This window comes from Neovison vison, chromosome 5 (assembly GCF_020171115.1).
Source record: "Neovison vison isolate M4711 chromosome 5, ASM_NN_V1, whole genome shotgun sequence".
NCBI classification, from domain to species: Eukaryota; Metazoa; Chordata; class Mammalia; order Carnivora; family Mustelidae; genus Neogale; species Neogale vison.
The window spans coordinates 17,271,871-17,298,507 of NC_058095.1; the positions used below are offsets into that span (position 1 = coordinate 17,271,871).

The 26,637-nt window shown below is 38.0% G+C and overlaps 1 protein-coding gene across 1 annotated transcript in view; it reads left to right on the plus strand.

Moving 5' to 3' along the window:
- Positions 1-26,637, plus strand: part of NSF (N-ethylmaleimide sensitive factor, vesicle fusing ATPase) — a 151,068-nt gene that overhangs the window by 85,160 nt on the left and 39,271 nt on the right. Inside the window, exons 10-15 of the mRNA XM_044247713.1 lie at positions 6,997-7,162; positions 7,944-8,018; positions 8,154-8,341; positions 15,583-15,678; positions 17,800-17,956; positions 21,203-21,336. Of these exons, the coding sequence (XP_044103648.1) occupies positions 6,997-7,162; positions 7,944-8,018; positions 8,154-8,341; positions 15,583-15,678; positions 17,800-17,956; positions 21,203-21,336 (816 nt within the window). The remainder of the gene's footprint in view (positions 1-6,996; positions 7,163-7,943; positions 8,019-8,153; positions 8,342-15,582; positions 15,679-17,799; positions 17,957-21,202; positions 21,337-26,637) is intronic.

The following is a 26,637-nucleotide window of genomic DNA, read 5'->3' on the forward strand; positions in this document are numbered from 1 at the left end:
TGGACATAGCTATCTATATCTATGTAGATATCTATGTATCTATCTCCATCCAAATGGTCAGGAGCCTCTGAAGGTAACTAATGGTTCATTAGTTATCATGCATGAACTTCTACATACTGATTCTAAGTTTTATCTTTTTTTTTAAGAGTTTATTTTTTATTTGTCAGAAACAGAGAAAGAGTGCACGCACAAGCAGGGAGTGCAGCAGGCAGAGCGAGGCAGGCCTCTTGCTCAACAAGGACTCTGTCCCAGAACCCTGGGATCATGATCTGACCTGAAGGCAGATGCTTAACTGACTGAGCCACCAAGATGTCCCTGATTCTAAGTTTTAAATACACCTCTAATGGAGTCTAGCTTGTCATTATTTCTGGTTCTTTTTGTACTTGCATTGTCAAGACATAATACTGGAAGAATTTTTTTTTAAATCATTATTTTCTTGAAGAGAGGATGGCCACCAAATACTCCATAATTGCAAAACATTTTCACTTTTAGATTTGTTTACACCCTTTAGAATGGTCACATTTTTTAATATCTATATCACCTATTTCTTCTCATCATCTCTCTATAGTACCTGCCTTCAGCATCCTTCTACTTAGAAACCATATCAAGGAAATTTTGATGTGTAGCTAAAATAAAAGATGAAAGAATACTGTCATGTGTCCTTTTTTTTAAGATTTTATTTATTTATTTGACAGAGATCACAAGTAGGAAGAGAAGCAGGCAGAGAGAGGGGGGAGAATTAGGCTCCCTGCTGAGCAGAAAGCCTGATGTAGGGCTTGGTCCCAGGACCCTGGGATCATGACCTGAACCAAAGGCAGAGGCTTTAACCCACTGAGCCACCCAGGCGCCCCTACTGTCATGTGTCCTTAACAGAAAAATGAGATGGTCTAGTTTCTTGTCATTGCACAATGAAGATTTTTGTTGAATAAGTAAATAGATGAAAATGCCTTTTTTTGTCCTTAGAAATATATCATTCACTCATTCTTTATTTTTAACTTGAGAGAGAGCGAGCGAGCGAGCGTGCGCACAGGGGTGAGGTAGGGGTGGAGGGAGAGGGAGAGAGAAACTCATGCGGGCTCCCCACTGAGCTCAGAACCCAGCGCAAGGCTCACTCTCCCCCTGAGATTAGACCTGAGCTGAAATCAACAGTCAGCGCTCCACCGACTGTGCCATCCAGGTACCCCTCACTCATTCTTGAGCTTGAGAAAATTTATGCAGGATAACATCATCTGAGGGCACGTAGTCTGATATTTTACTTATAGTCATCAATTTCTCCATCTTCATTAGAGTCTCAAGTGCTGCTATATCACTCCGCATTAGTCTTTGGATTAGATATAACAAGTGTGAATTTTTTTGCTCTATTGGTTTTCTTTTCTTTGCCATTATGGCCAGAGGGGGGAAATCTGAATTCTCTACTATGTTCAGTTAAAGCTAAGACCAGGGAACAAAGATGGTGGATGGTGTCTCAAGACTTCTTTTATACCTTCTTGAAAGATATTGTAAGTTTTTGGACAGCACAGTAAGAAAACTGAAGAGTGATGTCATAGCAGTCGTGACTTCACTATTGCATTATCCCTCTGAGCAATTCCGTCATTCTTTCATTTCTCTTATCATCTTAATTTTTTTAGGTTAATTAGGAATCATTGATGAGTAGTAATGATGTCATTTCTAGAATGTTGGAAGAGCATAATATATCTTAGATTTATAAAAAGTTTCAGTGGACTCATATGGTGATTGCAAGATAGAATGAGTTTTATTCTATTTATTCTGTTTTTTAAAATATATTTTCCATTTTCTTTTGTGGAAGACTTCTAATTTAAAAAGTCATGAAATGTTAGTATTTACAAATAGTTAGAATTGTTCAACCAAAAAAACTTACAAAACTGAAATTGTGTCTAAGGGACCCTGATGGTATATTGAGGTTTAAACACTAGGTGCAGGTGTGTCAAAATGTCCCTTCTTTAAAGAGACATTTTTTTAAAATCTGTTGTGATAGTTTCCACATGGCCATATAGGTGTTTTTGGTACTGGTTTTAAATTTGCAGACAGTTTAAATAAGACAGTTAATGGTACAACTGAGTTGACAAAGAATTTCTAGGTAGATGTTAATCAAGCCAGCCTTTTCAGTTACAGCTTTTCTCAATTCTTACAACCAGGAATGGCTTGGTATTCTCAGCTAATGACCCCATGGAGGGTAGAAGTGTGTTACATAATAGAGGAAAGCATCACCTCTGTGATTCTGGACAGTCCAGGCTGAAAGATGAACACTGGCATATAGGTCAAACTAGTTAAATATAGAACAGCCATTATCCTAGGCAGTTGCCAGGGGCTCGACAGCATCAGCTCTGTTTCTGTGGGGGAAGACGTTGCAGAGGGTAGGAACAGAGTAGAGGTCAGTGAATTAAAGAGGATTGCATTGTGGAAATTTAAACTCTTGGGTAAAGGTTTATTGATGAGTCAGCTGTATTAATCTGTGAACATTAATCTTAACATCTTCCCTACATGACTTCTAATTTATTGCAAGAACTTGCCTTTATTTAAGTAACGCACCTGTAAAAATTGGTGTGGTTGTACTGACTAGGTTGGGGGAAGGCACCTGATGACAGGTCACAAGATTGGCAAGGTTCTGAAAAGGTCAGAATGGTACTGAATTATATTTAAGACAGAATATTCCTGTGGGCCTACGGTGTTCCTATTGTCTTTGGCTTCCTACCCACACAGACGATTTTTAAGGTCAGACTGAGAAGGAAGTAATAATTCCAGTGGCAACATAAGGCACACTGAATGGCAAAATTCATACATTTTAGCAGCTTTTTGTTTCATGCTAAATTGGCAGACAGCCTTGAGTAAAAGTGTCTTATGAAATAATGTAGACTCTCAGGTGCCTGCATCGGTAAGCATCTGCCTTCCACTCAGGTCATGATCTTGAGCTTTTGGGATCAAGCCCCACATCCTGCTCCCTGCTGGGCAGGAGTCTGCTTCTGCCCCTTCCCCTGCTCATGAGCTAGCTCTCTGTCTCTCTCTCTCAAATAAATAAATAAAATCTTTTTTTTTTAAAAAGCTATACATTTGTTAAAACTCACAAAACTGCTTACCAGAGAAGTCAGCTTTACTTCATAATGAATTTTTAAAACAGAAAAATATCTTATAATACTTAAATTCTGTTGTTCATATTCTCTGCAAGATAATAGTTATGTGTTCATCAGGGTTTCCGAAATGCAACTAGGTTTTTTTCCCCTGAACACTACTTCCAGATTGTTCTCCTTCCACCAGTTTTAAAAACTAAACTAAGATCTGAAAAAAATTAATTTTCTCCATATAGTCATATTTATTGAACAGGTATCTGATTATAAGTAGTAGCTTGGTTTCTTAAAAAAATTTTCAACACCAAAAGCTATCATCTTTCCAACTGTAGAAAAGACCGAGAATAAGGAACTGGAACTATACCCTTAGCTTTGCCAAACACTTCTGTATGGTAGGGTATTAATACTTGGAAATTTTGTGACTGAAAACCTGAAATTCTACATAATTTTTAAAAAATATATTATTTATTAATTTGAGATGGAGAATGAACAGTGGGAAGGAGGGGCAGAGGGAGAGAAAGAAGCAAGCTCCCCTCTGAGCAGGAAGCCGGACATGGGGCTCAATCCCAGGACCCAGAGATCATGATCTGAGCCAAAGGCAGATGCTGAACCAACTCAGCCACCCAGGCGTTCCGTAAAGTAGTCAAAATTGTTATGACAAAGAATGTCACAATACTATGACAAAAAATAATGATAATGTTATGACAAAGAGTAAGAGCAAGCTTGCCCAACCTATTGCTCTATAATAGAATAGGCTTGTAATGAAATAAAAATATAAAGCCCAATAGAAATGACATCTCATTGATGAAAAGATGATTTAGTCTACAGTATTAGGTCAGTTAGTTAATTGTTTGAATAAGAATCACTTGGATTGGGATGCCTGGGTGGCTCAGTTGGTTAAGCCGCTGCCTTCGGCTTGGGTCATGGTCCCGGGGTCCTGGGATTGAGTCCCATATCGGGCTACTTGCTCAGCGGAGAGCCTGCTTCTCTCTCTGCCTCTGCCTGCCACTCTGCCTGCTTGTGTTCTCCCTCTCTCTCTCTCTCTTTGACAAATAAATAAATAAATAAAATCTTAAAAAAAAAATCACTTGGATTCTTACTTCATATATACCATATACAAAAATGAAACTGATAGACTGAAAAATTATATGTAAAGTAAAAATTGGAAAAAGAAAATATAGGTGACTATAAGGGTCTATAAAGAGGGAGGATTTTAAGGGTGAAAGTAATTTTACAGACCATAAAATTAAAAATGGGTAATTTTGGCTACTACATAATAAAAAAAAGTAAAAGTCCTTCTATATTAAAAAATGTGCCATAAATAAAAGATAAGTGGCAAACTGGGATAAAATATTTATAACAAATAAATAATACCCTTAATATATAAAGAATTTTTCTACGAATCAAAAAGAAGCACTATTAAATCCCAACAGAAAAATGTACAAAGGCTATGTACAAATAATTAATGAAAGAAGAATTACAGGAGTGCCTGGGTGGCTCAGTGGTTTAAGCCTCTGCCTTCAGCTCAGGTCATGATCCCAGGGTTCTGGGATCGAGTCTCACATTGGGCTCTCTGCTCAGCGGGGAGCCTGCTTCTCCCCCACCTCTCTGCCTGCCTCTCTGCCTGCTTGTGATCTCTGTCTGTCAAATAAATAAAATCTTAAAAAAAAAAAAAAAGTTACAATTGGTAAAAACATGATTTTAAAAAGTGCTATCTTCTTCAGTAATCATACAAATACCAGTTAAAAACAATTGAAAAAACACCATTGTTCAGTTATCAAGTTAAGAATTACTTTTTAGATTTTTCTAATATTCATTACTTGTGAGGATATACCAAGAGAGGCAGGCACTGTCATATTCCTTGGGGGGATTATAAAGTGGTAAAATCTTTCTGGGAAAGTATATGACAACCTATTTCAAGGGCCTTAAGATACTCAACACACCTTTTAAAGTAGCAATTTGCATTCAGGAAGTCATCAGGTCTATTGTCAAGGAGTTAAGTACAAAAATGTTTATTATGGGGCACGTGGCTGGCTCAGTCAATAGAGAATGTGACTCTTGATCTCTGGGTCATGAGTTTGAGCCCCATGTTGGTACCTAAAAATAAAATCTTAAAACAATGTTCATTGTAGCAATACATATAATTGTAGAAATTTAGAAATTATTCAGTATCTGAAAGGAAGGAATTAATGTGAAGTTCAGGAGTTCTCTGTGCTGCCAGTTATACAGTGAAATATTATGGAGCCATTAAAAATTACATAGTTGTATTTATAGCCATGTGAAAGGACTGAAGATAATATCTGTACTGAAAAAAGGGATACAAACTACCTACACAGCACCTAATTAATAATATGAGTTACTTGTAGCTGGTTGGATGTTGGATGATTCTGATTTCTTTACACTTTTTAGTATTTTTCTACATTTTTATCATGATCATGTATTTTGCAAATAGAAACAAAACTAACAATTTTAAACAGTTTTCAAAGAATAGTTAATGTTCAGGAGAATAAAGATGCAGCGAGTTCCCAATTTTTTAATTAAGATAAATTTAAAATATAGAAATAAATCCACAGAATGTTAACAGCATTTATCTTTAGGTATTATATAGTATATATCATAGGTATGATATGACAAAACTTATTTTTAACTTACTTCCATTTGTTTTACAACTTTTGCTCAGTTAACATCTAATGCTTTTATAATGAAGTAAAAAAGCCCCAACTCTTGGGGGGGAAAAAAAAGATTCTATCCTTACCAGAGGTTTAATGAACACCAACCATATCAAATCCTGAATTTCAATGTGCCCATCATTTATATTATCCACATAAGTTATATTCATTTTCACCTGTTTGGTTAATCCCTGATATTTTGTTTGTTTGTTTGTTTTAAAAAAAAGAAAAGAGGGCGCCTGGGTGGCTCAGTGGGTTAAGCCGCTGCCTTCGGCTCAGGTCATGATCTCGGGGTCCTGGGATCGAGTCCCGCATCGGGCTCTCTGCTCAGCAGGGAGCCTGCTTCCCTCTCTCTCTGCCTGCCTCTCTGTCTACTGTGATCTCTGTCAAATAAATAAATAAAATCTTTAAAAAAAATAAAATAAAATAAGAAAAGAATTTATGGAGTATACTTCCTTCTTTGGTTCCTATAAGAGACTTAAGTACTTGAATATAAATTGTTAGAGGGTCCATGTTAACCTAATGAATTATCAACATTTGAAAGTATTTGCATCTATTAGAAGTTTATAATATATACACTATTTTCTTGGAATGATGCCTCTGTCTTCAGTAAACTCAAACAAATCACTGTGCAAAAGAAATAGCACCCCCTTGACTGCTCTTTCTATAAACTATGTCTCTGTTCTCACTTTACTGTTACGAAGAAGTCCTTTGTTTTCATGTGATATAACCAAATGTGAATCATGGTCCCCTCCTTCTGTCATCTGCCCACTTCCCAGTTGACCTCCAGATAGAGTCGCTCTTTAGTTATATAATATGACAAACGTTAAGCCTGCTGCAACCGGGACAGTGTTCTCACCAAAACTCAAGGAAAATGGGGAGGAAGTTGCCATTCACTGACTTAAGACAGGCCCCTGGTAATTATGAGTTCTCCTTTCCAATAGTGAGAAAAGAAATGCGTGTTAATGAACAGATTGTTATTTGATGGACTTTTCACATTCATCAGTATATAATGTGTATTTTTGTTTAATGACTATTAAATGTGAGGTTCTGGAATGCCTTTTCAGTTTGTAGAATTCTGAGAATGCACTTCTAGTACCTCCAGCAGGGTAGAAGCCATGAGTATACCTGCTGTATTTATTAGTCAAAATGGAGCAAAAGCCATCTGTGATGGCTTTCTTTGACTAGTTTGTTTAGTGATATATTCAAATTATGACCTTCACTCTAATTCCTTCCCTCATTAGCTTGGTGCAAACAGTGGTTTGCACATCATCATCTTTGATGAAATTGATGCCATCTGCAAGCAGAGAGGGAGCATGGCCGGCAGCACAGGAGTTCACGACACTGTCGTCAACCAGTTGCTGTCCAAAATTGATGGGGTAGAGCAGCTGAACAACATCTTAGTCATTGGTATGTTTGCTTTAAAAAAAAAAAAATGATTTCAAAAACATTAGACACACGGGTTCTGAATTAAGGTCTGTGTAGGTGATGGTTAATACTGTGTTGCCCGTGTTTCCAAATTAGAATCAGGTATACTGAAGTATCTTAAGTGCCTATTTTAATGTATGGCCTTAATAGGACAAATAAAAGATGGGGGTCAGTGACTCATAGGTAGATGCTCATAGCTCACAGATGAAAAAGGCAGCACAGAATAATGCAGTGGTTTTCACACTGCGTCCTATAGGCCTCCAGGGGCCCTCAGAGATACCTCACGGTCTGTGAGTGAGCTTCAGATCATGTCTCCCAATTATAACTTCTTCTTTTAACTGTTTCCTGTACTGAGGTTCTCCCAAGATGACTTTAAAAAAACAAGACAAAACTTCTGATATTTATGGAGATTGAAAACCTTTGGCCTACCGAAAAGGAGAGGGCAAATCATGTTCACGTTGTCCCTCCTCACTTTGACAGGTTACTTAGCCTCTATGAACCTCTGAACTCCCTGAACCTTGAAGTTTTCATTACATTTACATTCCATTGGCAGGATAGTGAAATACTAAAGCGGAGTCTTCAGGTATTTCCATTAGAACAGATCAAGAACAAATGATATTTTTATTTGAGAATAATTGGTTTTCCACTTGACCTTTATAAAATATCTTAGCTTGTTTGAAAAATTACTATTCTTACATATACTGAAAAGACATTTTATCTTACTTTTGAACTTTTGTTGGTTTTTTTTGAAATCTGTGCTCAGGAATGACCAACAGACCAGACCTGATAGATGAGGCTCTCCTTCGACCTGGAAGACTGGAAGTTAAAATGGAGATAGGTAGGCAGAGTGCTGTGGCCTGACGTTGGTTAGAAAAGTTGTGTATCACGAGGAGCACAATGTTTACCTGCTTAAGTACCTATAAGAAAAGCATTAGGATTATAATAACTTCTATTATATTTTCAATTTTACCAGGCTTACCAGATGAGAAAGGTCGACTACAGATCCTTCACATCCACACTGCAAGGATGAGAGGGCATCAGTTACTCTCCGCCGACGTAGACATTAAAGAACTGGCTGTGGAGACCAAGAATTTCAGCGGTGCTGAACTGGAGGGGCTGGTGCGGGCCGCACAGTCCACCGCTATGAACCGACACATCAAGGTCAGGAACGTCCGCTAGCACGTTAGGGATCTGCAGCTCTCTCCGTGCTGTGTCAGTGTCAGTGTTCTTTCTCTTGCCTTTCAAACCTGCCAAGGGCTGTGGTAGTGCTGCTTTGGCAGAGAAGAGACATGGTAAAAGGAATAGGAATTGTCCGCCGCCCAAGTTCGGAGTGATGGGAAGTAGAGGTTGGCAGCCTCTGCCCCAGGGTAACCACGAACACTTCTGCCTTGGGTTGCCGCCGTCTGATACAAATATGTGACGATGAAGAGTTGGAAGAGTTTGATTTTTAATCTTTGTGCTGTGTTGAGTTGTAACACGTCATACGAAGTTGGGTTTTTCTGCAATGCTCGGATTGTGGGGGCTGCTTCTGTTCAGCCCATACACTGAAATACCTGTTTTCTGAGTATTAAACTGGAGACACAAAGATGATGAACCACGACCTCTCCCCTCGAGGAATTGCGAGTCAGGTGGATAGACATGTTTCTAAATGAGTACAATAATGTTATTGATACCATGGTAGGAAGACATACCAGGATCCTTCTCTGTTGAAAAAGTGCTTTTGAGTCTTTACCATCCCTTCTCTTCAGGGATAGATGGATGACTCCCAAATGTATGTCTTCATCTCTTGAAAGCTGCTTTTTCCCACTTTCAGATTTACACAAAGTACCTCTACCTCGATGTTCTGTCAGGTTTCAAATTTAATGTTCCAAAACCAAATTCACTCTTTTTTTTTTTTAAACTGCTTTTCTTCCTGTTCCTTTTTTCCTGTTTATCCCAGTTTCCCAGGTATAAAACTTCAGGAATATCTTTAATTCTTGCCACTCTCCTGTGTCCTACATCAAGTCGCTTGTCAAATTTTGTCACTTCTATCTTGGCAGTGTCCTCCAGTTTGTACCCACCTTCTGTTTGATTAGCTTTCCTGTTTCGTACTGTTCTACCCTCCAGAACCTTTCAGAACAAAGTACAGACTTCTTAGCCTGATCCTTAAGGTCCTCTAGATCTAACCCTAAACGAGCCTTTCCACGTGTGTTCCCAGTTATTCTCCATACTTTAGCCAAACTGAAATCTTCATTGGTCTTCAGACATTATTTTTTCACTTCTCTGTTTTTGTGGAAGTCGTTACCCTCTTTGTTTACTTCTCTTTAATACCTAGTTCAGATGCCACCACTTTCATCAAACCTTTTCTGATGGTCTCCTTTAAGACGGATGTCTTGTCTTCCTTCTTGAAATAGTAATGTATCACTTAAGGTACTTGCGGTTCACTTTGGTTCACAGTAGCTTTATCCAGCACCTTCCCTATGCCAGACACTGGGCTGGCAGTGAACGCTACTACACCTGGAAGAGGTAAACCGCCTACCCTGTGCAGCCTGTGGTTTCATCACTAACAGCAAGGACAGGAGACGTAAGGAAGTGAAAGGGTATTAGATGTGGTCAGCTCGTGGTGTGAGAGTGTGCTCCGCAGAGACATTTCTGGGTGAACGCATCTCTTGGAGGGGTAGGACATTTAGGTAGAAGGCAAAGGAACAGAGGCACAAAATAGCATGGTGCTTTAGGGTAATTCAGTATCCCTTCAGCATAAAAGGTAGGGGAGGGGAGGTAGAAGGAGACATTGTGGGGAATAAGTCTAGGAGACTAAAGCAGGGAATGGAGCACAAAGAGCCTTTTGTATTGTGCTAAGAAGTATGGACTTTTTTCCTGCAAGTAGTGCTAAGCCATTGAAGAGTTTTAAGAAAAGCAGCGACATAGTGTTAAAACATAAGCTCACTCTGGCAGCTGTGCCGAGTGGAGTATTGATGGGAGTGAAGTTGGGTTGGGAACATCCTGTCACTGGTTCTAACCCGAGGACTGTGACCCATGAGCCATATCCAACTTACCACCAACTTTTATAAATAAAGTTTTGGGGGAACACACCCATTTTTGTGTACGTTGTCAGTGGCTGCTTTCATGCTACAGTGGTAGAGTTTGAGTATTTGCAACAAGGATTGCGTGGCCCCCCAAGCCTAAAATATTTACTGTCTCATTCTTTACAGAAAAAGTTCGCCAATCCCTGTTCTAGACTTTAAGTCCATATCTTATTCGTGTCTGAGTATCCCACAGTGCCCCAAATAGGTCTAAATACCGAGAACATAGCAGGTGTTTGGTGTTTCTAAAATTAGTAAACTGATGTATGTATTCTGAACCAAGCTCTACCCATGAGTCACAATTTCCCTACATAATAGAAGTGACTTTGTTCTAGCTCAGGACTGCCAGAGGTCAGGATACTGTGGAAATCCAGTGTTGGGTCCTTTATAGAATGGGGCCATCCATCATCTATTCATTCTTCCATCCTTTCTTCTTGCCATAAGAAATATCTTAAAAGTGTTGGGGACTCAAGAAGAATTGTGTAAATGATGTGAGGAGTGTTCCCTACCATACTGATCTTTCATCTTAGGCCACATCAGTGCATCTTGGTATAATCCACAGTGACTGGTGTATTATCAAAGCTTTCATAGCCAATGGCCACTGAATTTTTCTCTTAGTCACTTGTCATTTTTGCCACAATAGTCCTATCTCAAAATGTCATTCTAAACCATTCTCTCACTAAGAAACATGCCTTTCTTCAAGTATATATTGGATTTAATCTACACACAAAGCACTGAGTAGTGGTGGAAAGATCACAGGTTTTATAGTCAGAAGGTGTGGCTATGGATTATACTTCTTTCACTTTTTCATTTCTTTCTAACTTTTTTAAAGATTTAAAAAATTTATTCCTTAAAGAGCACGCGCCGGGGGATCGGGGGGGGGGGGGAAAGCAGGCCCCTTGCAAGCAGGTTCGATCCCAGAACCCTGGGTTCATGACCTGAGCTGAAGGTAGATGCTTAGCCAACTGAGCCACCCAGGCACCCCTGACTTTTTTATTTCTGTCGAGGGGAAATAACTACTTACCTCATCAGGTTTTTGTGAAAATCAAATACTATATATGAAAGTGCCTTACAAACCATATGAAAGTTAATTATTTCCATTTTTGTTATTATTGACTAATTTGAGAACCATATATATCCTTTCCAATGCCTGAGTTTCTGAATTTGTTGACTGTTCAGTTACAATTTTTTCCATTGTAAATATTAGTAACGACTGTACAGAATATATATCCTTAAGATTTGCAAGTAAAGGGGTACCTGGGTGGCTCAGTGGGTTAAAGCCTCTGCCTTCAGCTCAGGTCATGATCCCGGGATCCTGAGATCAAGCCCCACATCCGGCTCTCTGCTCAGCAGAGAGCCTGCTTCCCCCTCTCTCTCTCTGCCTGCCTCTCTGCCTACTTGTGATCTCTGTCTGTCAAATAAATAAATAAAATCTTTAAAAAAAAAAAAAAAGATTTGCAAGTAAAAAGTAGTGTAAATAGTTGATACGCGTGCCTTCACTTTTCTCATGTGGTTACTTTTAAACTTAAGGTAATGTATATTGACTTGTGATCAATATCTTTTATACCAAAGAGCTTTTGATTTTTTTTCAGTATCAATAGAATATCTAATACAAGGGCACTTCAGGCTGTTCAGGCACTTCAGGGAAGAGAAGGATTTAAAGGATACTAACCCTAGCTCCCAAGAAGAAATAATGTGAACATTTATTTTCTTTTCTATGTTTTTAAAAATCTCTGTTGTCAAACATCTTGAAACACTGTTTTCCCAACAAGACTCCTCAGCTGAACAAAAGACATACAGTTGTAATGCTTCCATTGTTGGAGATGTTCATAGCTTCACTAGTAGTGATTGATGAGTAAGTATTTAATTTGAAGCTTATGGCCTGAAATTGTTATACAATTTTAAAACATCCACAGCATTTAATTGTTTGTTCTACTTTCCTGTCTTTGTATTATAAAAAGCCATGATCGGTTTTATTTTGCATCCTTTTCAAAAGATTTAGGCTTGAATAAAGTCAGGTACACTCAGCTAAACAAGTCTTCCCTGTTAAACTGTTTGGTTTTTTTTTCCCCCAAGTTTTCTGAAACATGGAGAAAATCCAGTCATAAACACCTGATGTTCATGTCATTTGTACTTGAACCCATGTTTGTGGGCAACTGAAATTCATGTGACATTTGGTTGTTTTTTTCTCGAAAGGAATTTCTGCTTCAGGTAGAAAAGATTCATAACCCAAATTTCTTGTGCTCTAATGGGTTGTAAGGAGGTAAATTGAGGACATGTACTCACACACAGCACACAACACTCTACTTAAATCAAAGTCCTGATTTATGCTTGCAGAATTTCAATAAAATTATTTCTTGTTTTCTGTAGAATTTTGATTGATTAAGGTCATTCTACCCTTAATTTAAGAGGAATGATAAGAACTTTGAAAGGTCAGATTTAAAAGGTTATGAAATTTAAGGGTGACCACTTGATATTTGCTAGTGTTGAAATACAAGTTTATTAGTTTTTGCAGGTATAAGCTGAAAGATGTTGCCTCTTCTGTATTGATTAGCTGTTATAAATAAAATGCAGGAAAAAATCACAGTAATTCAGACAAAAGAGAAAAGGTTTTCTGAATGAGTAAAAATTCAGAATTGTAGAATATTTTAAAATTAGATTTTACTAATTTTGATAAAATAGTAAAAGTTAGCTAAGAGAAGTCCTTAGAAAACTTAATGAATAGGCAGGAATAATTTATAATTATAATATTGGTTATTTACAGTTGGGTAACTTCTAAAATTCCTGGCGTGCCTAAAAACTTGCTCTAAAATAACTCTCCCCTAGCCATCTCAATTCACTTTTAATTCATCAGGTGAGTCCTTTCTTAATAATAAAAAGACAAGTTTCACACAGCTTCAGTCCTGAAATCGATCATATTTTTTGGCAAATGTCAAAAGTTTAAGATTTTCCCCTCCTATGGCTATATGTTTCATCATTTGAGTTCACTTTCACCAGCAGAGGAAATCAAAACACGAAACGTTATAGTAGAAACTCAGGGCTGTATACAGAAGGGGACATTGGGAATGAGGCTGGAGACTGGAGGCTTCGTTGGGTTTTTAACATGATTCTATCAGAGCTCCTTGTTCACTTTGACCTGAGAGTTGACACCTTGTAGAATCCTTTTTAAGATGTGTCGGAAAGTTTTAATCAGAGTTAAAACCTTTATCTAAGATTACCTCGGAAGGAAGTCTTAATATCTACCCTTAGTTAAATTATCCTACCCTTAATTTAAGAAAACTTTGAGGCTTGTATAAGGATAAAATAGATAATGGGTATGATGAATGTATATGACAATGTATATGAACATATTTTATAAACTGTAAAGCACTGGGGTACTTGGGTGGCTCAATCAGTTAAGCATCTGCCTTTAGCCCAGGTCATGATCCCAGGGTCCTGGGATCGAGCCCCACATCGGGCTCTCTGCTCGGTGGGGAACCTGCTTCCCCCTCTGTGTCTGCCTGCCTCTCTGCCTACTTGTGCTCTCTCTCTCTCTCTGTCAAATGAATAAATAAAATTTTTTAAAAAAATGGAATTATACTACAGTTGTGTTTTTCACTTGACAATGTATCTTGGATAGCTTTCCATGTCAGCATATTTAAGTCTTCATTATTTTGGACAAATGCATAGTATTCTAGAATATCATAGCATAATTTAAAATGTAAGATCCATGAGAGCAGGAACCCTGTCAGTTTTCTATTCTGATGTCTCTGGTGCCTGAAACTGTAAGTAATACTGTTGTAAAAGCGCTTGCCTTTACCTCCTCAAGCGTACGTGAGAATCCTTTTCTAAGGGAGATAGCTGGATGTATTTTTGAAAACCACATTTTGTTCCCTTGTCTTCTAGTTTCTAGTGTTGCTGGTGAGAGATACGCCAGTTTTATTCTGGTTTCTGTGCAGGTAACCTGTTTTTATTTCCCAAAAAGTTCAGGGACTTCCTCTTCATCGTTAGTGTTCTGGTAGTTTACAACAGCGTGTCTAGACAGATGTGGGGTTTTTTTCACTCATCCTGACCAGCACTCATTGAATCTTTTCAACTGCAAAGACACGACTTTTTTTAGCTGCAGAAAACGTTTTTCCTTCTGTCTTATTGGTTTTTTCTCTATCAGCCTCTCTCTTCTCTCCTTCGGAGACTCCTCTCGGGACAGTGTTAAATTTCTGGATAGATCTTCCATGCTTCTTAACCTCTCTCTTTCTCTCTGTCATTTCATGGGATTTGGGGCAGGGAGGGAGATAAATAAATACGTTCTGTTTGCCATCTTGATCCAGTTTCCTGACATAGTTCCTTTTATCCCATGAGGCTGATTTTTTACAAAATGTCTGTCATTTCATTTGTCTCAACAATCTGTTCCTAAAGGAACATGAGTCATATTTTATAGAAATCAGTGAAAGGTTGGTATTGCTTAATATACTTTTGTTTTACAGTCAGATTTTTTTGGGAAGATACCTTCTTTAAAAAACGCAGTGCCATTTAAAAATTAGACTCACTTGCCTTGTGCTATTGGGAGTGAGCCCAGTCGCATTAAAAAGCGTGTTGGTATCTCAGTCACTCATCAGGTTCAGGCAGCTCCAAGTGCTGATAAAGGCCTTGATGCTTCTCCAGATGTCTGTTCTAAGTGTTAGCTCCAGGTGCAGTAAGCAGAATATTTGGAGCTGGCATATGGTTTCTCAACCACAAGGTATGACTACAAATCAAAGTTGTAGGACCTTGGTCTTCTAGAATAATGGTTCACAAACCTACTTAAGCATCAGAATCACCTGTGGCACTTTATGAAAATATAAATGTATGGACCCTCTGTTGGACCTGTTAGATCAAAATCCTGAAGGGAGTGGGTCTGGGCTTCTGTATATCTTTAAAGGCTCTAGAGATGATGCTGGTATGCAGCCAAGGAAGAGAACCACTGTTCTTAGAGACCCTCAGTATATATTTTCTCCTCCTTTGCCTTATTTGTGGGGGGGAAGAGGGAAGCTATCCAGCATTCTTTGGTCAAATGTGTCATAATTTACTTAACTGGTGCCCTCCTGCTAGACATTTAATTTGCTTCTAATCTTCTGTTATTATAAATCACTCTAATAGATATCCTGGTATATATAACTTTGCATACATTTGTGGATATATTCAAGGGATAAATTCCTAGAAGCGGATTTGTTCAGGCAAAGGTTATGTATGTTTGTGAATTTGAGAGAGATTTTTTTTTTGTCTGTGAAGAGACACCTTTTAAGTCTTCAGGCATTACACTCTTGGACCGAAAATATTCTTACATCTTGGAAGTCCTTACATTTTGTTTCCATTTCTAATTAGGCCAGTACTAAGGTGGAAGTGGACATGGAGAAAGCAGAGAGCCTGCAGGTGACAAGAGGAGACTTCCTTGCTTCTTTGGAGAATGATATCAAACCAGTGAGTATGGATACTGAGTGATGGACAAGCCAAAAAATAATCGTAATTCAAGAGAAAAGTAAATGCCATTTTGCACAATATTCTGTAAGGTTATATCATACGTACTTTTTAAAAACCAGGAAATCTCAATATTGGAAGTGTCCTACATGAGAGCCGTTTGCACATCAATGCTGGTGACTGGGTAATTAATCGGTACTTAATTGAAATTATTTCTCACGATAGGGACAGCACCGTCTCATAGCACTGGGTCTTGTCAAACTTAACTTTTGCCATTCAATTGGATGTAAAATGAGATCTCATTTTGGTCTTGATTTGTACCTCACTGATTACTTATGAAGTTAAGCATCTTTCCTTATGTTTATTGGCCATACGAATGTCTTCTGTGAAATGCTGTTCGTGTCTTTTGCCTATATTTCTGCCGTATTGCTTATTCTTTACTTTTATTTGGTCTGCATAAGTTCCTTATATAGTCTTAACAATCATTATTTGTTGCGAATCTCCTTTAAAGACAAAAATCAATTTGTTTTAGCCCTGAATACTTTATGATTGTTGTCTTTTAAATATAAAATAATTACTTTCAAAAGTTACTGAACAATGGAAATGACTTTATCTTTTGCTGCTGTCATTTGTAATAGTGAAAATATTAGAGCCCAGCCTGACTGATTTATCCCAAGATTTTTTTTAATGAAAATATTTTGGCTACCAGGAAGGGGGAAAACTAAGATAACTTACTTAAGTAATTAATAACTTACTTTTATTTATTGCACGGATCTGGGGGATAAAACAGAATAAAATGACAGGATAAGTAAGGAAGACTCCTACATATGGTTGGGCTGGGGGTGGTCATTGTTTCCTGGTTCAGGTATCTTGCTGCTGCCCTTATGAGGCTTGGACTATGTACTTGTACTTGAATTGTCTACCTGTTTCCTACAGTAGCCATTCAACCAGTACTTCCTAGGCTCCTCCTTTATAACTTTTTATAGGGCCATTCAGTTTCCCATATCCAAAACAGGGAATGATAACTTTCCTCTGTATTCAGGAATCAAAAGACTAGTGTGTGCACGGACAAGAGGGTGGTCTGCAGAGTGATTTGGTGGCAAAGTAACAGAGTAATGAAACCACAGTGTATTGTTAAGAGATGGTATTACAGAGAATAACTTTCTGTGAGGTGTAAATTCTAATGTTAACATCATTCCATAAGTTGGGTAATGAAAAACTGACTTTTTGAGGGATGTGATAATTTTTTAAGATTTGAAAATCTCAAGATATGTGACCCTTAGATTATGTTGGGTTTTCCTACTCTTGTCTTCACTTGTTAACCTTATGAAAACAAAATTCATTTAAATCACTAAGTACTAACATTACTGACTCCTCTTGGTAGCTGGTTTGATGGGAGTTACAATGTGAAAGTAGAAGTTGAAAACGAAGAGGGATGTGATTGAAGCTCTAAAATGTAGCGAGCACACTTAAGATGATTATATATAGTAATTGCTTTTATTTCTATTTTCTCATACTTTAGTCTTTCAGTATAGCTGCCCATTTCTACCTCCTTGTAAATCTTTTATTTAGAAACCAAGGCTAACCTTGGTGCCATTGAACTTATGTCCCCTGCTACCTAGCTGATGTGGACAAGATCTTCTCATTACCATTTCATTTCCCATTTTAATCCAAGACACCTACAGTCAGTGTGAGGATAGTATCTCCGTCTGCTGAGCCAACTGATTCTAATTTCTAAGTCCGTGACCTCTTTTTCTCTTTGTTCTTAACAGAAGGCTACATCCAACATACTCCTTACAGAAACAAGTACATTGAAACTACCCTTTCTCAGAGATTTATGAGGATGTGGGCTCTTATAGAATCTGACCATAGAATCTATGTTTTATTCCATTAAATCACCCAGAGTAACTCCCCTAACCACTAGGTAAAAGGATAAATGAGAAATTAGAAAATAATGGTTTTTTTGTTTTTGCTTTTATTTGCTTTTTAAGCTTTTTACATTAATATGGGATATTGCTCAGCTTTTTTAGTGTGTAGGAATTACTACTCATCTTTTGTACCTTTAAGTATTTTCGTTTTTATACTAACACCCAAAATGCTTTAAATTATCCTTTTCCTCCATAGGCATTTGGCACAAACCAAGAGGATTATGCAAGCTACATTATGAATGGTATTATCAAATGGGGTGATCCAGTTACACGAGTTCTAGAAGATGGGGAGCTGCTGGTTCAGCAGACTAAAAATAGTGACCGCACACCACTGGTTAGCGTCCTTTTGGAAGGTGAGAAAGAATGAGCAGATGGCATTAAAAGCATAAAACAAAACCCCCCAAAACCTAAAAACCCACTTTTACAAAGTTATTTAGCACATTCCAGAAAAATGAATTATTTTCTAATCTAAATCTATTCATGATCTAAAAATAGTGATCCAGTCTATGTAACAATATTGTGTGTAAATGAAAATTTTCTTGGGGTAGAATGTCACTGATGAATGATAGCAACTAGTTTTCTTGTGGGATTGTATCTAAATTTCTGTTACTTACTAGACTGTATGCTACCACAGAGTACTTGAGTCAATTAAATAACTATCCACTGAGTGCTGTGTTATGTAATAGACTATATGATAGCACACAGTACTCAATTCAATTAAGTAAGTATTCATTGAGTAAAATGTTTTAGGCATTGAACTGGTTGCTGGGGATACAAGGACACAGAACTCAGTCTGGTCACAAAAAAAAAGACATGTAAATAAATTCTTAACTACAGTATATGTGTGTAAATGGGTGTGTGAATGCAAGTCACTTTGCCCAGGGATGATCAAAGAAAGTGAAGGATGGTGTTTAATTTAGACTTTGAAGGATTAGTTAGGATTTTACCAAGTAGACAGAAAAGCAGGGACATTCTATTCACTAGTTACTTGTTTACAGTTATGATTAGTTCAACAGAAAGGTTTGTTGAGTCCACATGACAGAAGGATCTAACTCCTTCCAAAGTCTGGGAGTGAGGGCCTCCTAAAACCCATTAAGCCAAGACCTGAAGGATGAGGAGAAGCTGGCCCAGCAGATTAATTGGGGAAGGTGTTCTAGGTAGAAGGACCAGCAGGTGAAAGAGGCCTAGGGAGGAAGGGGATTGAAACAGATAGGGACATTGGCTAGACATGAAACTAAAGTAGTAGACAGGAGCCAGTTGGTACACAGTCTTGTAGACCATATTGAAGATTCAGGCTCTGTCTGAGGGACAATAGAAGCCATTTGTAGGGCTTTACGCAGTGAAGTGACATGGTAAGATTTGTATTTTCAAAACATCATGAGTGCTTCATGGTAGAGAATAGATTGGAGGGTGAGAAAAGATAGAAGCAGTTGCATTAATGCAACTTAATGAAAGCTGATTGTGGTTTAAAGTTACATAGGGTAGTGGCTCCTGGGTGGTTCAGTCGGTTAAGTGTCTGCCTTTGCCTCTGGTCATGTCCCAGAGTCCTGGGGATGGAGCCCCATGTTGGGAAATCCCTGCTCAGCAGGAAGCCTGCTTCTCCCTCTGCCCCTCACCCTACTTTTTTTTTTTTTTTTTTTAAGATTTTATTTATTTGACAAATCACAAGTAGGCAGAGAGGCAGGTAGAGAGAGAGAAGGGAGGAAGCAGGCTCCCCGCTGAGCAGAGAGCCCGATGCGGGGCTCGATCCCAGGACCCTGAGATCATGACCTGAGCTGAAGGCAGAGGCTTTAACCCACTGAACCATCCAGGCTCCCCAGCCCCTCACCCTACTTGTGCTCTCTCTTATCTCTCTCTCTCTCAAATAAATGAATAAAATATTAAAAAAAAATAAAGTAATATAGGGTAGTGGAGATGGAGATAAGTAGACCATTTTGAGAAATATGTAGGAGAGAGACTAAATGAGACTTCATTATTATTATTAGTTATTAATCACAATTAAGGAAACATTCTTTGAACTGTTATTTGCTAGTCACTCTTCTGGCACTTTACACTTATCTTATTTAAACCCCACTTTAATCCTCTGAGGGCATATGCTTCTGTTTGGCCTATTTGGTAAATAGGGAAGCTAAACTTAGAAATATTAAGTAACTAGATTGAATATGGGGAAGCGTTATTAAGTATAACCGCTAGGTTTCTCGTATACATCGCCTAGTAAATGGTGCTATTTGCTAAGATTGGGAATACTGGTGAAGAAGCAGATTTCAGGAAGAAAAATTATGAGTTCAGTTTTGGATATGTTGAGTTTGAGGTTCCTATAAGATAATTGAATTGGAAATATTAACAGCCCATTGGATATGTGGGCTCAGAAGAGAGGCCTGGCTGGCAGTAACATTCATGAGTTGTCTGTATATATAGACTGTTGTTGAATCCATGGGAGTTGGGTGAGGTGGCTTACAGGAGGGGTGGAAGTTGAGAAGAAGAGGAGGCCTAGAACTGATCTCTGAGGTATGTCAACATTTAAAAACCAAGTAGAGCAGGAAGAGTAGACAAAGGAGATTGAGCAAGAGGTAAGAGGGAGAGAAAGAGAAGGAGCTCTCACAGAAGTCAAGAAAAGTATTTTTTAAAAGAGGAGTTATCCATTATATCAAATATTCCTAAGAAGCCAACAGGTAAAATATCTGTTGAATTTGGTGACCTAGAGATCACTGGTGACCCAGATGGGAGCCTGATTCCGTGTAATGGCAATGGAAGCCAGAGGATTTGTTTGAGGATGGAGGGAAAATGAAAAGTGAAGGGGCCAGTGCAGATAATTTTTTGGAGTAGTTCCATTTTGAAGGGAGAAGGAGTGATGTTGAGGGGTGTGAGTCCAGAAAGAGTTTTTTGCTTTGTTTATTAAACTGTTAGGTAGACTAGAGCTTGCTGAAATGCTGTTGGACAGACTGTAGGGAAGAGGAAGAGATGGAACAAATGGGGAAGAGGATGTAGACAGTGTCAAGTTCCTGAGAAGTTGGAAAGGAAGAATTGGTTGGTTTATGGATGGAAGAGGGACACATCTTCCATTTCACAGAAGGGAGAGAGGAAATGTCCAAATACAGTTAAGTTTACAGATTTGGTTGCCTTTATGAGAAGGCCTAACTAAATCTTTAAAATTTTAGCTTTTTAAGGCACATTTGCTTCTATAAGGCAGCTTTTCCCTGCCTGCAATGTCATCTCATAAAAAGATCATATTTTTTGTTAGACCTATGATTTGATGGAACTCATAACGTGAGTATGGATATGCATTTGAACGCATTCTATTTCTTTTTAAGAAACAAAACCCTTGCATTTTATAGATTTAGCCAGAAGTTTGAAAGATTATGACTGTGAGAAAGAACGAAGGAATGTATTTCATCATACCTTTGAGAAATGCTAATCAGTTCATTAAGTTTAGTTGCTAATAAATAAGAGAAAACATGTCTGCTATAAAACTGTGTCAGGAAATGTTAATGAGCTACTAGTTGAGACCTCAGTACATTGTGGATAAACGTTTAAACTTGTTTTATTCCCTTTTGCTTAGGTTGGCTTTTTTCCCCTGACTTGCTCCTATCTTTGCACAGGCCCTCCTCATAGTGGGAAGACGGCTCTAGCCGCGAAGATTGCAGAGGAATCCAACTTCCCCTTCATCAAGATCTGTTCTCCTGATAAGATGATTGGCTTTTCTGAGACAGCCAAGTGTCAGGCCATGAAGAAGGTATCGAGATTTTTACTTTCATTTTAATCTCCAATCTCTTAGATACGGGTGTGTACACATGTACCTCTGTATCGATCTTTGTACATGTATATATGTAAAACCCATAGCAACTATGTTCTCAAGTGGAGCTAGATTAACAGCAGAATTTGGGGGGAAACAGTGACTGTGTTTTAGGTAGATTTAACTTTGTAATATGTTCCTTTTTTTTTTTTTTAATTAACATATAATGTATTATTTGTTTCAGAGGTACAGGTCTGTGATTTATCAGTCTGTAATGCATTCTTACTAGCATTTCTTTATCTTCCAAATTATGGATTTTTTAAAAGATTTTATTTATTTGAGAGAGAGAGCCAGAGAGAGCATGAGTGTGGGAAGGGGCAGACAGAAATGGAGAATCAGACTCCCTGCACAATAGGGAGCCTGGTTTGGGGCTCGATCCTGGGATCCTAAGATCATGACCTGAGCCGAAGGCAGATGCATAACTAACTGAGCCACCCAGCCGCCCCCAAATTTTGTTTTGTTTACTACATATTACAGTTAATTTTCATTTCTTAGGTTTGTATTAACTCAACTGAAAGAAAGATCAAGTTAAAAGTATTTGAATAGAGGGGCCCTTGGGTGGCTCAGTCAATTGAGCATCCCATCCTTGATTTCTGCTCAGGTCACGATCTTCGGGTCCGGGGATTGAGCCCTGCATTGGGCTCTGCTCTCAGTGCAGAGTCTTCTTGTACCTCTCCCTTTGCTCCTCCCCTTGTTCAGTTTCTCTCTCTCTCTGTCAAATAAATAAATAAAATCTTTAAAAATAAAAGTATTTGAGTGGAACAGATTCATTTAGGATTTTTTTTTTAAATCAGTGTACAAAATCACAGTGTTTGGGGTCAATTAGGTTCACTACATAGTTTGGGAAAGAACAGAGGTACATCATTGGAAAGATAGTCTCAAAACCCCTACAAAGGGATGGTGGTCTATTAGGACAGTCAGAGTCTGCTTGGCAAGTTAGTGCAGTCCTCATCCTTCTTCCTTTCTCTGAGTGCCGTTTGTCACCTTCTTAATGCAGCTGCTTTGAACCATCAGTGAAAGAGCAACAGAGAATAGAATCTTAGAGCTGAAAGGACTCTAAGACCGTCTGGTCCATCTCCCCTACATTCAAACAAATGCCGTGTATGGCTTCTAGGATAGTAAGTGGCTGCTCTTTAAAAACAACCAAAGTCACTGACGAAAATGTAGTGACCGTTTCATGTCCCTTGGTAGCTTGTGTTCCCAGTGATACTCTGATTTGGTATACTCCCAGGCAGTGAAGAAATTTTTTTTTTTTTTTTTGTATCTAGTTGAAGTATTTCTTTTACTTAAATCTGATTTTTTCATGCTTGATCTTTCTTAGCTATGAAAATCAGAATCCGAGGAGAGAACTTTGAGGATTGAGGTGCTGCCTATAAAGACAGCTCCGGAGTTCTTGAAACTTGCTCTTGGGCCCCCACTTTATAAAGATGGAGGGTACAGTGACTTTAGTTGCTTTTTTTTTTTAAGGGAAGAGACTGCAGAGGAAAGATGATATTTTAAAAGAAGCAGTTTCCCCGAAAATGTAAGTTGGAGAGGCTAGCTTCTTGTTTGGTGAGATGGCAGAAGATTGTTCAAGTAGCATGCTTGGGGCCCGAGCTTGAACCAGGATTCGTGTCCTGTACTGTAGCATCAAGGTAAATATTCTGTGGGGCGCCTGATGGCTCAGTTGTTTAAGCGTCTGCCTTAAGCCTGATCCCAGGCTCCCCGGCCAGCGGGGAGTCCGCCCTCCCTCTCCCTCTCCCTCTGCGCCGCCTCCTGCTTGTGCTCTCTTTCTTACTTGCTCCCGCTCAAAAGAAAATAAAACCTTTGAAAAAAGGTAAATATTCTGTGTAAAAGTCCTTGAAGTTAGTGTGAAAGAGGGAAATGTTGCCAGACAGAAAAAGAACTTAAATATCAGAGTCCGTTTATTCTGTGTCTGAGGTGAGACCAGTAGTAGCTCTCCTGGGGAATATCTAGACCAGAATCACTAGAACCAGTAACTTCCCTAATGTAGGTGAGGGTGGCTTTTCTTTGTTTTTCGGGGTTTTTTTCTCCCCCTCTAAACGGAACCTAAACAACTTCTTATGGTGAAACTTTAAATAATAGCCCTTGGAATCTGTAGCCATCGAATGTAGCATTTAATTGAACAGCTAATTCTGTGCGTATTTCCATAACCCCATCCATTCCTCGTACGTGTTCTGAAGTAGTAGTCTCCTTTGCAGATGGTAAATTACTCCATTGCTTTTCCCCAGCTGCCAGCTGCTACCTCAGATGTACTCGGAGATGTGGGTGGAATGGTCCTAGGTTTTCTATAAAGTTTTAAAAAAGCACTTTAGGCTCCTCCAGATCAAAGCTGCTTTGCAAGTGTGAGATATTATCATTTTTATTATTTTAATCTCTTGCAAATTGACTTGAGGGGGGAAGGTAATATGTGCTGGGTTTAGAGGCTTAAATGGTTAAATTAATGGCTTAATAACTTATGATTTAATCTTTAAATTGTTAAAGCCTTTCAAGGTAGAGTTTTAGATGAGTGGAAGGCTAAGGAATAGAAAAATAAGTGTCTATACAAGCTTATTCAAAATTGTTCTGATTCATGATTCACTGTCTGCATCATCTATGCACCCTTAAAGTTACAAAAATGATTTCCATGTCACCAGTATAATAAATTTGTATTAGACTTTTTTATTTTCTCTGGAAAAAAAAAATGTTATCCCCTGAAACTAAAGTACATACAGGAGCAGAGAAAAGAATGAAGCATAGGTGTCTTAGAAATATATTAGAAATATTGCAAAATCTTTCCCTGCAAATAGTTTTCACATTGTTGCCTAATGATAGGTTGACAAAAGCCTGCGGGCTCAAACCAGTCTAAAGGTGCTAAGTCTTCCAAGCTGCTTTTGAAAATGAAATATAAATGCCATTCCTCAGTACTTCTAGTCTACCTCCCACTGCTGTTCTCTTCCCTTCATTTTTAGTGTTAGGATGGGAAGGTATTTTTTCTTTTCTTTTTTTTTTTTCAGAACACAAATAATTTGTACTTTTTTTTTTTTTATCAATTCTGGAAAAACGTTTCTTTCCTTTTAAATGCTGCTCCTCCTCAAAGATGCAGCTTTTCTAATCACACACACAAAAAAAGAACACACAGAAGGAAAAAAAAAAGGAGTCTATATTTGTACTTCAGTTTTCTTCTGTACTCAGATACACACACACACACACACACACACATTGGGGGTCACATTGGATATACTGTTTTAAACCTACTTTTTTCACTTAATATATTATGGCTTTTTTTTTGGTGTCATTAAAATGTATCTCAGTATTATATTAATAGCTGTATAATATTTGTTTTAAATTCCCCCTTTGCTGAACATTGTTTCCAGGTTTTTTCACAATTAGATATAATATTCTGTAGAACCACCAAACTAGGGAAATCACTACTCCCATTTTCTTACAAGATTTTTCTTTCTTTTTTAAGGAATGTTTATTTATTTATTTATTTATTTCATTTGACAGACAGAGATCACAAGTAGGCAGAGAGGCAGGCAAAGAGAGAGGAGGAAGCAGGCTCCCCGCTGAGCAGAGAGCCCAATGCGGAGCTCAATCCCAGGACCCTGGGATCATGACCTGAGCCGAAGGCAGAGGCTTTAACCCACTGAGTCACCCAGGTGCCCCCTTACTAGGTTTTTCTTTCTAAGAGTAGCATCATATTTTAAGGGCTGAGAACTTGGGCTTACGTCTCAAATAGATCTGTCTTTGAGTCCCAGCTCCACCACACTTACCAGGTCTTGCAGTCACTTAACCTATAAGCCTCTGTTGTGTCACCTATGAAATGAAGATAATATTCAGAATTAAGTGAGATGACAATCTATGTAAAGTATCACGCAGTGCCTTGGGATATCATATGAGCTCAAGAAAGTGTAGTGGTTATTTTTACATATCATTATTACTGTATATACATTTCCTACAGAATTAGGATTGCTAAAGTAAAAACATTAATATTTTGAAGACTTTTGATAAATATTGGTATCAAAACTCTTATGTAAAAATACTGCTGATTTCTACAGTCTACATCTTCGAAAAGTTGTACCAGTTTACACTCACAATCCCTTCATGTGAGTGTCCATTGCCTTGGATTCTCACTGACACTTGATGTTATTAAAATACTTTTTTTGCAAGGGCGCCTGGCTGGCTCAGTCAGTGGAGCATGTACCTCTTGATCTCGGAGTTGTGGGTTCAAACTCCGTGTTGGGTGTAGAGATGCCTTAAAAATAAAATCTTTTAATAATTTATTAAAATATTTCTTGCCAATTCGAGAGGTAATAGATTAGCATTTAAAATTATTTCTTCAGCTACATTTTAATGACTAAGTGCTCGAGTTAAAAGATTTTTTAAGTGTTTTGTAGTGGCAATAGTTCGTGATACTCAGAAATATGATAGTTTCATATAACTTTAGCACATTAATTTTTGTTAAAGAGAGGTGGTCTGATTTGTTGCCTCATAGAACGAGCATCTTTATATACCATTTTATTACTTAAACCAAGAGGGAAGAGTTTTTGTTAGTAGAGAGGGTCGTTCAGCTTGCATTAATGAGTATCTTAGATTTAATTGTAATTAAGCTATTGCTTCTTGTTCACATATGGGTGATGCTAAAATACATGAAAGTAGTTTATTTTCAATTAATTTAAATTTTACCTTGTACTTCTCTTAATTTGCTTAATAAATCCTTTCTCCTTGGATGAACTCCTCAACACTGCCATTATCCTCACATTGGGGGGTGGGGTGGGTGGAGATACCATATGTTCCATTAAGATGTTTGAAGTGTTTACAGATCTTCTTCTCTCCCATTTTATGATTGTTTCCCAGCTCCATTCTATTTTTAAATTTTATTTCCTTTATCCATATTCACATGTGTATTTTTTAAAAATCTATTTTACTAGTTCTATTAGTGGCATTACATGAACAAAAGAACAAAACAGTAGAGTTTGATTTTAACTAATGACCAAATCTTGATGCTTCCTGAGTACACAATCAGTACAGAGATGAAATAGAACAATCCGATGTGACTGAACTGTTTGAACAAAATTAAGTAGGAATATCCGTGATCTAGAAAACTATACCCATTAATAACATAATATAGTCTTGTTTTTAAAGGACTGAAAATTAATGGAAGAAATTTTCCTTTCCACTAGCTTTGCAAGAAGGAAATAATCTTCTTTGAATATCCTCCTGTAAATCCCACTGCAAATTGTAGTCTGTACAGAACAG